Source organism: Pelodiscus sinensis, chromosome 16 (assembly GCF_052426305.1).
Source record: "Pelodiscus sinensis isolate ZL-2025 chromosome 16, ASM5242630v1, whole genome shotgun sequence".
Lineage (NCBI taxonomy): Eukaryota > Metazoa > Chordata > Testudines > Trionychidae > Pelodiscus > Pelodiscus sinensis.
The window spans coordinates 14,127,694-14,140,353 of NC_143067.1; the positions used below are offsets into that span (position 1 = coordinate 14,127,694).

A 12,660-nucleotide genomic window follows, 5' to 3' on the forward strand; every position below is an offset into this window, starting at 1 on the left:
AAGTCTTAGAAATATAGATGTTAAAAGTGATGGCAAATATCCTCTAGGTCAGTGGTTCTCAAACTTGTTGGCCCCTGACCCTCCCTGCTCAATGCAAACCTTTCCATGCACCACCAGCCCATCACTCATGATGACAAAATGGGTGTAAGATGGGAGGGGGTGGCAGGATATGGGTGGGAGCTAAGGTGCAGGAGCAGGCTAAGGTTGGGAGGGCTCTGGGTGGGAGATAGGACACAGGAGTGGGCTGAGGGTGGGGGTTCTGGCTGGGAGGTTGGGTGCAGGTGGGACTGAGGATGGGCGTCTGGCTGGGATTCTGCCAATGGGAGCAGCAGGGAAAGCCTCCCTGAGCGGTTTCCAGTGCTGCTGTTCCCCAGATGGGAGAGAGGGAAGCAGCAGCGTGCAGAGCTTTTTCCCCCTGTGAGCTGGATCTGGCCTCTGCGGCTCAGGGCTCCCTCCTGCAGTGGGAAGCCAATCCTGCTGCAGGAGGTGTGAGGCTGGAGCACCCGCACGTGCTCCTTGCTACAGGGGCAGGAGTGTACCCCGAGCCCATGGCCCACCTGCAAGATGGTCACAGACCACTAATGGTCCATGGACCACACTTTGAGAACCACTGCATTAGGTCATGTAATTTACATCCCAAGGCTCTCTAGCCCACTCTCCCTAGTCTTGTCTCTCTTTCTGTTCTTCTATATGCATCTCCAATACAAACAAGCCAGGATCTAACAACCTCACCCATAAGAACATCTCTGCCACTGAGATCACCTTTGCTCATCATGGCACCAAACTCATGGCACATTCATAGCTTGCAGTACACTGCCCAAAGCAAAGCTACTTTAGACCCTCATAGCTTTTTAAAATCTTAATTTTCTGAAGCAGCCAGTGGTTGTTGGACACCACCTAAGACTGAACCCGACAGGGTGACATCAGTTTGGGGCAGACCAGGGCCTTAGTTTTAGCCACCGGTGTGTGCAAATAATGCTACAAGATGCAGAAAATCTTATTCTCAGGTCCTTATTCCTAGGCTTCCTAGTTCGAACTACCGTTACTCCTCATGGAATGAGGATGCCTAGTTCGAACTACCGTTACTCCTCATGGAATGAGGATGCCTAGTTCGAACTACCTAGTTCGTGCCGTGTGTAGCCGCGTGGCACGGGGTTCGAACCAGCCGGGATTTAAAAATGGTGGCGCCCGGCTTATGCAAATGAAGCCCGGGAAATTCAAATCAGCGGGCTTCATTTGCAATTGCGGTATGCCTACATTACCCTCCTATTTCGAAATAGGAGGGTAGTGTAGACATACCCGTACAGACTAACTCAGGGTATGTCTACACTGCCACCGTAGTTCGAACTAGGGTGGTTAATGTAGGCATTCAAACTTGCAAATGAAGCCCGGGATTTATTGCAGTGGAGTACACCTGCAATGAGGAGTAATGGTAGTTCGAATTAGGAGCTTTAATTCGAACTACCTAGTCCATGCCACATGTAGCCGTGAGCAGGTAGTTTGAACTACGGGGCATTTAAAAATGGCGGAGCTCAGAAACATGCAAATAAAGCCCGGGATATTTAAATCCCGGGCTTCATTTGCAAGTTTGAATGCCTACGTTAGCCACCCTAGTTTGAACTAGGGTGGCAGTGTAGACATACCCTCAGCTACCCCCTGAAGCAGTGTTCAAGACAGTCTGCATAAGTATGTGGTTTTTAGCACATGCAGAAAACCTAGCAATTAAACGGAAAACTCACCTCAGACTCTACATTAGGGCTACTGCCCTGCTATGATATTAAGGATTCTGACTGGCACCCAAGGTCGCTCTACTTCATGCCAGTCTGAGCCTCAAGAGCGGGATTTTGTACCAGCCACATCCTGGTTCTGGTGTGTATGAGGAGCTCAGCAGAAAATGTTACACTGATCTAAACATCAGGGCAGTTTAACAACAGAGGGAGGAGCAGATAGTGTAGGTGAAGATGTACTTTGACAATACTCCAAAGGAGACAGAAGATTTAATATTTCCATAGAAACACCACTTGATTCAAATGACAGATCAGCCTCCAGCAAGGCTTCTACCTGGGGAAGGACCTATAAGGGTGTGTCTACACAGCAAAGTTATTTTGGAATAACGGCCATCATTTTGAAATAACTATGCAAGCGTCTAAATAGCAATTCTGTTATTTTGAAATAACGGACAGCTTATTCTTCCATAAACATCATTCTACGAAAAATAATGCCTATTTCAAAATAAGGCGTGTGGAGATGCTCCACTTCTGCTATTTCAAAATAGCCCCTCACCATGGCCATTCTAAGTTATTCCTCCTGGGGCTCTAAATCGAGATAGCACGTCTACATTAGGGAAGCCTGCCTTGGACTACTTTTGAGGCTTCCCTGCAGTGTTGATGTGCTCTTCGGGAATAACTATTCCGGAATAACTTATTCCAAAATAACTGTGCAGTGTAGACATAGCCTAAGTGAGTTACATGAAGGCAGAGAGAAAGACCAGGGTGATCGAAGCTGGCATCTAAATCCTCCAAGCAAGCAGCTCAATTTAGGCTGCATTCAATGGTAATACATTTCTGGATGACTGGCTTTCACATCAATTAGGCAACGATTTATCGGTGGGCCCAATGTTCCTGAAAAACAACAGCATCTGGAGAGTACTTTTGAACCGTTCTGAATGTACCTGATTTAAATCCCATTCTTAGTAAAATAGCTACACCTGACACCTGAAGCCATAATGGACGCCAGGGGAGCACGTTGGTCAAGGCGAACACATTCCCTGTCCTAGAAATAATAATAATTAATAATCTACTTTTCTACTGGGCCTGTCTTCTCTGGAGCTCAAAGTACTAAACAAACACTAAGTCTCACACCAGTTTTATGAAGCAGACAGAGCCCAACTTGTTCCTTCTCCTCCCTCCTGGAAGATCAAGGCAAAGTGTGGTTGAGGGGTGGCCAGCAAGTGTTCTCTGCTCCCGGTTTAATCCCCAGATGAACTCAGCTGTCTCCTCTGCTGAGTGATTCAGGCAGAGTGCACTCCTGGTTTCATTGCCTGAAGGAAAAGAGGATCTGGCACTTTGTATGTTGGCAGTGTGAGCAGGAGAAGTATGGAATACAGGGAGGTGGGACGGTCTGTAGCAGAAGAAACAAAGTCCTAGTTTCCCTCTAGCCCTGTCCAGCGTCATGTCAATATCATATAAGCACTTCCCATAATCCATGCCTTAAGTTTGGCACAGTTGTGTAGACACCATAGCATCTATGATGTCCTCCAGGAAGGCCTATATTCTGTATTTTCAGGGCATGCACCCCATGCTCTAATAGGCTTTTCCCATAACTCTGTGATTCTATTTCCTGTGCACTATTCCTTCCTATTACAATGGTTTCCAATAACCATTCAGTGCTTTGGCACCCCCTCTGTCCCCTGGCAACTCCGTGTCATTTCGGTACAGATTTTGCACTGCTGCTTCCCCTTCCTATATTTGTCTGCTCTTTTCCTGGCACCTTGCCCTCTGCTCATACAATCTCTGCTGCCCCTACTATTCCTGTCAGCTTCATTCCTGTATGCAGCCATTAAAGTGAAATTTACAAGAATCTAAGAGTGCTGGCAGCCTGGTGCTTCAGAGAGCAGATCTCTTATAAATTTCCCTTTGCTGCCTGCATAAACAAGCTGAGCCAGCAGCAGACGCACCAGGGGAGAGCAGGCAGCATGAAGTGTGAGAGCTCCGTCACAATCATTTGTTACTGTAATTTAGCTGACACTGATTCTTCCTTAAAAAGCCAACAGGCAGAAGCCCGCAGGGTGTTTCCTCCCCTCCGCAAACTCACATCAGATACAGGTCAAACTATGGGCCCACCAGCCTGCAAAGGGTACCTGGGATGGTATGAGGTGCAGTGAACCTGCCTTAGCAAAGTCTGATGTGATACACCCCAAGTAGCACGTGCCATAAGGCTCTGTCCATTCAGTGATCTCCCAGAGGAAGTGGCCCATTTCTAGAGCCCTGCAAATCCGCAGATATCCATGTCCATAGATGTGGATGTGGTTATCTGCAGTACATTTTTGCAGATATGAATGCGGATACAAAATTTGTACCTAGAACCCTGCACATGTGCAGATATCTGCTTTATATTTGCGGGTATCTGCATCCATGGATATCAACGTGGATATCCGTGACTCATTTTTGCAGATACAGATGCAGATACACATTTTGTATTTGTGCAGACCTCTACTGATTTCCTCCTATAGAGACAGCTGCACGAAGCCATGAAAGACTCAGTCTCATGGGCCTGTAACTCATTACTACATTTTATCTGTCCTTATTGTTTTGTTTTTAGAAAGTATGTAAATTACAGTTCTGTTTTTAATGTGAATCTCATGCTGGTGGGAGGTGCTGGCTTACCAACAGTAGCCAACCTCCTATTTTGGGTCTAATCCTGCACCCCTGGAGTTCTAAGAGAGCAGGACCAGACTTTCATCCCTCAAACAGGTAGTAGCCGTGTTGGTTTTGGCTGCACTGCACTGCCAGCACGTCTCTCCTCTGTTCGGGGGGGACCCCCTCTGGAGGAACGAGTTGAGTCTGGACTCCATACACATTCAGTCTTTGTTCTCTTTGCTGAGAATGCCGAGAACTGGTCTGGCTGCACGGGTGGTTTAGTGATGAATGCATATGGCCTTTAGGATATAGACTGGGCCAGGTCCATGCAACTTCTGTTCGTACAGGGAATGTAAGAAGTGGGATGACTGATGAGTACTGCCCTGCTAACAAGCTGTGTTTTGCAGAATCCTAGCTCCTGATAACAAACAAGCAGATCAGAAATGTAACTGACTGAGGTTTTTTCCGTGGATCTAAACAGTGGAAGGGAAATGACTGTCAAGGAAATCTAACTAGGTCAACAGACATGAAGACAACGTTTTCCAACAGACATTGGCCCATATTAAAGAAGCTCCAGTAGAACAGAGTAGGTAAGTGAAAGGCTAGTGAGTGGGCCGCATGAGTGGCCCTCCATGTTAGAGAGTTGCAAGACTGTTGTAATCAAGACGGTCTCCTGGGATAGTTTTGCTAACTGCTGATGTACCTAGAATTTGCAGGGTGTGCTGACTGAACTCTTGCAGCACTCTGATTGGATAAAGAAGGAGCACATGGCTCTCCCAATATTGTGAGCAACCAACATGAACCTCACTTCATGTTCTCTGGCTCTGTGTGTGTGTCACTTTTGTAATACCGGTAGGAAGGAAAAAAAGACCCTATATAGGTAAAATCCAGCAAAATCTGGCAACCCTGAGCATGGGAAACAGAAAACAACATTTCTTGTGGGCTACACACAGAACCCCAATAGGCCACATGCAGCTCTCAGGCTGCAGGCTGCCCACCACTGGAAGAGGTCATTAAACCAGAAGTCTTACTCACCCTCTCCAGATCTTGCCTGAGATGTGTGAAGAGCTTTAAGCGTCGGTACAACACATCCTGCTCTTGCTGAGCCAAGTTGTCCACTTCATCAGTTTTTGGTGTCAGCAGCGGCTTGTTGCAATTCGCCTTCCTCTTCAGCTTCCAGTACTGATAAATAAAATCCACCAGCGACTCAGTTAGGTCGAGGTTCTCAGCTACCTCAGAGGGCTTTACAAGTTCATAGAAGTCCTCTTCCAACTGCTGGAGCTTCTGTTTCCGCAGTGTGACCTTTTCTAAGTCCAGCTGGGCTTGGTCTGCCTCTGCTCGTGCCTCGTCCGGAGGTTTGGTGGCCCCACTGCTGTGCTCCAGGCAGAACGATTTGAACTTCACTTCATCGTTCTCTGCTAAAATAGTTCGCATGTCGAGATTGTGGTCAAAAGCGCAAGTGACGTGGAATGCAGTGATGCAGGAGGGCATGGAACACTGGAAGAAAGACAAAGCAGGGAACCCAGGTTATTTCACTCACTGCCCGTCACGACACACTGAAGAAACTCGCTCACTCCTGTTAAATCACGGTACACATGACATCACCGATTGCAGTGGCACTTGACCATTACAAACGAATGACAAGATGTGCAAGCCCAGCCTGCCTATAAAAGAAATCACCCTGCTGTATGTAATGCACTTTGCATGTTACTCCAGGGCACCCAGCGACTTGACAAAGAAAAGCCATAAGCACTTGACACTGTACAGACAGCAGACACCAGGCTGAGCAATGAGTATATTTCCCAAATCTTGTGTGTGTAAGGCTAGTCACCTTCATTTCAAGTAGAAGAATCTTCATCCACCTGCTACCTCCACTTGGTTCCTTTCCATCTCATCCCTATAGTCCTTCTGGGTATGTCAACACTACCCCCTAGTTCGAATTAGGGGGGGTACTGTAGTCATACGGAGTTGCAAATGAAGCCCGGGAAATTCAAATCCCAGGCTTCATTTGCAACTCCATATGACTACATTACCCTCCCTAGTTCGAACTAGGGGGTAGTGTAGACATACCCTCTCATACCCCACACATAAACCCAGCCTCTTTCTCGTTTATTAGAAAAATTTTCTGATTGTTCATCCAATCAAATAGTCAATACAGTTCTTGTCAATACAATGGTCCAATATTATAGACAAATGACTGTAATTGGATAAATGAGCCTCTCCTGATAGAGAATTAATTTGTTTCTTACTGTAATTTCTTTCTCTAAATTACCTTAGTTTCCTTTTCTTTAACTCTAAAGACTAGCTTGCTAATTTTATCTGAAGTCTACAGTAGGGGTCACAGTCCTTAGGTAAAACAGGAATCTCAGGAGCTTCTAATGCTTATAGAGTACAGTGCCTTCATTAATAAGTAAGCAGCTCCTATTGTAATTCCACTCCCTCTAATTAGCTTTAGAAAAAAAGAAAGGGGGGGGGAATGGAACCATAGCTGATTTAGAACAGACAATGTGAAAATGAACATATAAGTTGGCAACGGGGTTAACTTGCTGTTCGAAGTTATTGGAAATTAAAATGTTAAACAATTTTCCTAAATTCCCTCGTACTTAAATTACTCAGTCTGGATTCCACAATCAGCAAAACCTAAACCGTGAGATCCCATTGAAGCAAGTGTATTTCTCAACTAACGTGGGCTGTACACATTTTAGCACATTCTCCTCCCCAGCCCTCCTCTGTTCATTAACTATTTTTTAATGGCTCAGAGTGTCAGGTAATTATTTAAGCCATAATCCATATGAAATCAGTCTATTTCAGCTGCTAATGACCAGTTAAATGGCAATAACAAGCCATTCCAAGGGGCTTATTACTGTCAACACCACATTTAGTAGTTTATAAAACATTTTCCAAGAGGGGACAGTGAGCTGTTCCAGCATGAACCACCACCTTAAAACATATATTTCCTGAAGGCTGATGACAAAAATACAGGGATGTTGCACATTTTGGTTTGGCTTAGGGCAAATTGTAATTTTTTTTAAATTCCAATTGTATGTAAACTGCAAAAACGCTATTGTTTTTTATCTCTGTCCCATCGCCCTTGGATCCCTGCTTTCAACATTCCTGTCTTTAGATATTTCCCCTTGACTTTGTTTATACATTTGTTGGTGCTTATGAAAGCAACTTACTAGACATCAGGCATAGAGCAGGCAAGTGGTGTCCTCGTTAACCTCTCACACAGCTTTCCAAAGCCCCATTAAAATCAACAGAAAGCTTTGCAATGACTTTGGTCGGCTTTGGGTTACCTCCATCCTGACTGCTAGCACTCCTGCTATTAATTTTGTGCATACATCTCTGATGGAGAGGGACTCCCAGTTGTGTTACGGTACTTGTGGTCATATAGCTCAGAGTTTGGACATCATGGGATCAAAAACCCTCTCAGGATTAGACTGAGATTACTGGGCCCACTTGAACCACAGTCCAAACCATGTTTGAATCCACGTCTCCCCCTCTTAACAGATTTAAATGTCACTGTGTATCAAAATCAGCAACTTCCACTAAAAACTGAGTATTTACCCACCGTTACTACAGAGCACTGCTAAGATACCATGGTGTTTCCCTCTACCTACACTGAGAAACAACACCAGTACATCAGATACCACTGTGTGATAGCCATTGGTAAATGGGGATGATTTAATGGTTACCACTGTTGCTACTGCAGTGTAAACTGGACTACTGGTTGCCAAATCACTGACGGAAGTGCCAGCAAAGTTCTGAATACAGTATCTTTATTTCTGTTGGTGCTATGAGGCTACCAGCCTGGTCATCAGACTCCAGATTTTTGTTGGTAGAGCTAGCATATCGTCCTTTGTCTCTTAAGCTGTGTACGCTTACTGTGAAAGCCACTGGGACAGAATAAATACAACAAAGTGATACAATGTCATTTGATGGAGTCACTGTCCTGACTCTAATGGAACTTTAAGGCTGGAAACCTGTAACTGACCTTGATTGAGTTTTCTTGTCTAGTTGCCAAAGTGGCTACTTTACTGCACTGAGCTCTCTAGCTACTGAGGTAGTCAATCGTATCTATATTGGAGTAACATCTGGGGGCACTTTAAACCAAATTCTTTGTGCTGTTATGTGCATAAATAGCTGCTGTTCAGTAACAACAGTAGCCACCCATAACGGGCTCTAGTGAACCATTCAAACTAATAAAATGGCTGCTCAGTGTTGCCGTCCTCCTTACCTATTTACGTCACTAACAGTATTAATATCATTATTCAAATGCCTGTGGCTTTTCCCAGAACAATACCCCACAGAGCGCCCCTTACGCAGGAAGGATTACCTGCACTACCTTAGAAATAAAACAAACGGAATGACACTTGTCCTCGATTTCTCCTTTGACAGATGGCAAGCAGCAGTTCTCAGAGACTGTGCGCCAAATGCAAATAGAAAATAATTAGCAAGCTCAGCTGACAGGGCAACAATGAAAGCTACCTGTTCAGCAGCAGCTACCTAAGGACCTTGCATAAATTGGCAATAAAAACATATTGATCCATCAAATCATTCATGAGCGCAGAATGCCAATGGAATGAGCTTGTGTCTGGGGAGGCTGCAGTCCGACACACTGAATGAGCCGAAGCACGGAAGGCTGGGGCAGCACACTGGATCTCACAATGTTTATGACAGTAACAGGACATTGTGATAATGTTACTGTAAAGCACAGGGGCAGAAAAACTGCAGCTCCCGAGGCACATGCAGCCCTCTGACAGTTAAAGCGTCTCTCGTGGAGCACTCCCTGCACCATCCTGCTGCAGGGCAGAAGCACCAAGCCCTGGTAGGGGTGCCTGGCTCTTGAACCTCTGAAGATTATTGTATGTGGGTCAGGCACCTTTCACCCAAATATCTCCAAGTACTTTGGAGACAAGAGACCAAGTACATCCCAAATCCAGTGAAGCCAATGGAGTTGCACACGAGATGAGAGACAGGGAATATTTCATTCACCGATGAATTCCAGCCACCCCTCGCTGTAGAATGTCAGCTGTGTAAGAGCCCACCACAATACTACACAACAGAGTTAGGGCACATGGGGATGAAAATGTAAAGTATCCAACAGAACTGAGTGGGGGGTATTTTAGGAAGAGAGAATGAAATTACTAAAGTTGAAATATAGCCAAGGCACCATAGTCTGGGCAGTAGTGTTAGGTCTCCTCTGGAAGAAGGCACTTCCAGCATCACAACTGTCCTAGCACCATGCGGGGGTATTGGTTCAATACCTCTGCAGCAAGAAGAATATCACAGCTGGGATCACGGAGAGTACACATTGGCCTCATTTCCATTTTCCCCAAAAAATAGTTTTGTAAGTTTTCAACATGGAAGGGTTCCCTTTGTGTCTACACTAACTGACTTATCTACTGCAGACTTTGGGAAATACATTCCCACACATAGCTGTGGTGCTCCAGTAAATGCATGTTAATCTTTAGTGATCAAATGGTCTTCATTTCTCCCTGAGTTTGGCTTGGTGCAGAATCTGCAAAGACATTGGTCTCTTATCCATGCAGCAGGTCTGTCCCAGGGACACCTGATCATTATCCACTGCCAAGGGATTATCACTTCCTGATGAAACCAGTAAGGTTTTTATTCTATACTCAAGCCAAAACCGAACTGAAAAAGGTTAAGGAGCTACTTAAATGGCAGATGATGACACTTTCCTGTAACCTTCAAAATCACTTAACCAAAGAAGGAAGGCTAAAGGACAAGAGGATCAAGAGATGATGTTTTCAAAAGGCCGAACTGCTGTCAATTTATGGAGAATTGGCACCTGGCCCTCTCACAGAAGGGCACTGACAATCTCTGCCAATAAGTGTCCGATACTCCACCCATCCCAGAATTCACCTGCCATGGGAGCTGGAGCTTGTCTTACTGGTTAGAGTGCACAGCATTCTCAGGACTTGCAGTACCTTCGGGATATGTAATCAGTTCATTTCCTTGCACTTTGTTCTTTGGTTCAGCAATGTAAATAAGAAAATGCCAAGAGGATACAGCATTCTTTTTGGCACATTCTCATGTCTAGCCACAAGAACCACTATGAGTCATAATTTCCCCAGAACAGAAGGTTGGAAAACTGTGCAGACAGGGCTATATTCCTAGCTAGTATAAACTGACATTGGCTTTATGGAGCTATGCAGTTCTGGCCCACGTTTTTTAAAAAAGCAAACACTAGGAGAAGATAATGATCTGCATGAAGAAATATCAGCTAATATCAGCTACGTGGAAACAAGTTCCTTCCAAACTAGCCCCTTAGTTGCCTAACATGATGCTGATACAACTGCCAGCTTATGTGGAGCAAATTCTCTAGACATATGGAGCCTGGGGGCACACGTACATTCCACAGACAGGGGTGAACATGCCTAGTTAGATGACTAGGATACAATCTGCATGAATGTTTGCTCCATTCGCACATGCAACTGCAGTAACTATATATGAATTCGTGGGCAAGAAGTCTCCATTTATTAAAATGTGATCCTGTTTCCATGCACCAGGAGAGAAAAGCAATGAAAATGAGACGGCTTCCCCTTGATTGTTCAAGATGAAGGAGTTCTCCATCCACAGTTCACCTCTGAGAGTCTTACTTTGGCAGGGCAGGGAAACCCGGTCAAACTGGCCACTAAGGCTACGTATAGACTACAGGCTTCTTTCGGAAGGAATCTTCCAAAAAAAGGTCTTTCGAAAGAGAGCGTTCACACTGCCAAAGCGCATCAGAAAAGCGATCTGCTTTCTTTGAAAGAGAGCGTCCACACTGAATGGATGCTATCTTGCATTTAAGCTATGATTACTAGGGACGGAGTGGCCACCAGGGCACCTGTGCTTTTTCCTCTGTCCTCTTCTTTTGAAAAAACTCCCTCTTTCCTGTCCACATACACCTTTTTCCAAAAGAGCTCTTTCGGAAAAAGGATTCTTCCTCTTAGAAAGAGGTTTACCAATGTCAGAAAAACCCCTCTGTTCTTTCTTTTTTTTTCCATTGCAGTGTGGATGTAACCGAAGATTTTTCCGAAAAACGTTTTTCCGAAAAACATTTTTCCGAAAAAGCTCTGTAATGTAGACATAACTCTAACACTGAAAGTCTCTGAAATTAGCATCTTCTAATGCTCCAGCTGTAACTCACTTGCACACACCTTTACTATCCAAATACTCATTTCAATCAATGGTATCTAGGTACCCACATATCTTAGAAGACCTGGGTCTAAGTACTATAGCAAATAGATTTTCTTTTTTTAAAGCTGTCACAAAATGATAGTGGTGAGAAAGATAGTTAGATTTCACCTGTGTAAACAGGCATTGATCAAAAATATATTACATAAACATCAGGGCTTTGCAAACACAGGCCTTTGTTCCTCTGATGAAAGGATACAACGCTTATTTACCTCTACGTGTGAATCTGCTGCTTATTCATCCCTTAAATCCTTCAATAAAGGCACCGTCTGCACATTCCTTTTCCTTTCAACGGAGCTGTTCTGCAAGAGCTATGGTGGCACTGACAAACACTCCAGTGGCAATCACAGGAAGACTTATAAACTGTCAGTTGTCAGCGCATGAGACAATACAACTCTGTTCCAATTCGGGTGACCTTTAATTCAAATCCGTTCAGTCCAAAGGTGCTCGCAGTTAATGTGTGATGCCTGTACTAAGAGGATGAAGTCTCAGAGAATCTGAATTCTTTTTGATGCTGCCAAGTCTGTTTGACTCGTTTCCCTGCCCTTCCGTTCTTTGAAAGCAGTTGCCATTATGACACAGTATCTCCATCTGGCAGGGTGAATAAACAGACCCACCCAGAGCCATCAAAAAAGAAGTGAGTCAATGCTGGCGATTGAAAGAAATATGGTGAGCTCTCATTTCAAGCTAAAAGGATTGCTTTTCAATAGCTCCCTTTAAAGTAGCCAAACCACTGCCATTGCATAAACACTGTGGAGGCTTGCAGCTCTTTCGATCCATAAGACATATCACTGTTCCTCCACCGGTTATAACTCTGTCACTTAGATATCACTAGAAGATCTACCTGGTGTTGCTTGGGCTCAATTAATTTGTGCTTTTTTGGAAAATAAAATGAAAATGTGCATGCTTCATGTAAATCCTTGCTCTAGGGTGGGACAGGAAATGAAGAGTTGCCCCAGGGAGAGAGCCCTCTCCACCACAGCAGCGTGGGGCCAGGTGAGAAGCACCTCTTCATGGATGCTACAGCTCCGTCGGGCACAGTCAGGGGAGGGATGCATGTGCCTTGGCTGGGGCAGGTCCAGGTTACTCTGTCCCCTGC

General features: G+C 44.9%; 1 protein-coding gene across 5 annotated transcripts in view; it reads right to left on the reverse strand.

The window, feature by feature from the left end:
* The window catches only part of JADE2 (jade family PHD finger 2), a 181,840-nt gene that overhangs the window by 22,814 nt on the left and 146,366 nt on the right, over positions 1-12,660 (reverse strand). For all 5 annotated transcript variants that reach the window (XM_014570002.4, XM_006116055.5, XM_075900395.2 and 2 more), the window contains one exon: positions 5,394-5,855. In XM_014570002.4, coding sequence (XP_014425488.2) covers positions 5,394-5,855 — 462 coding nt within the window. The remainder of the gene's footprint in view (positions 1-5,393; positions 5,856-12,660) is intronic.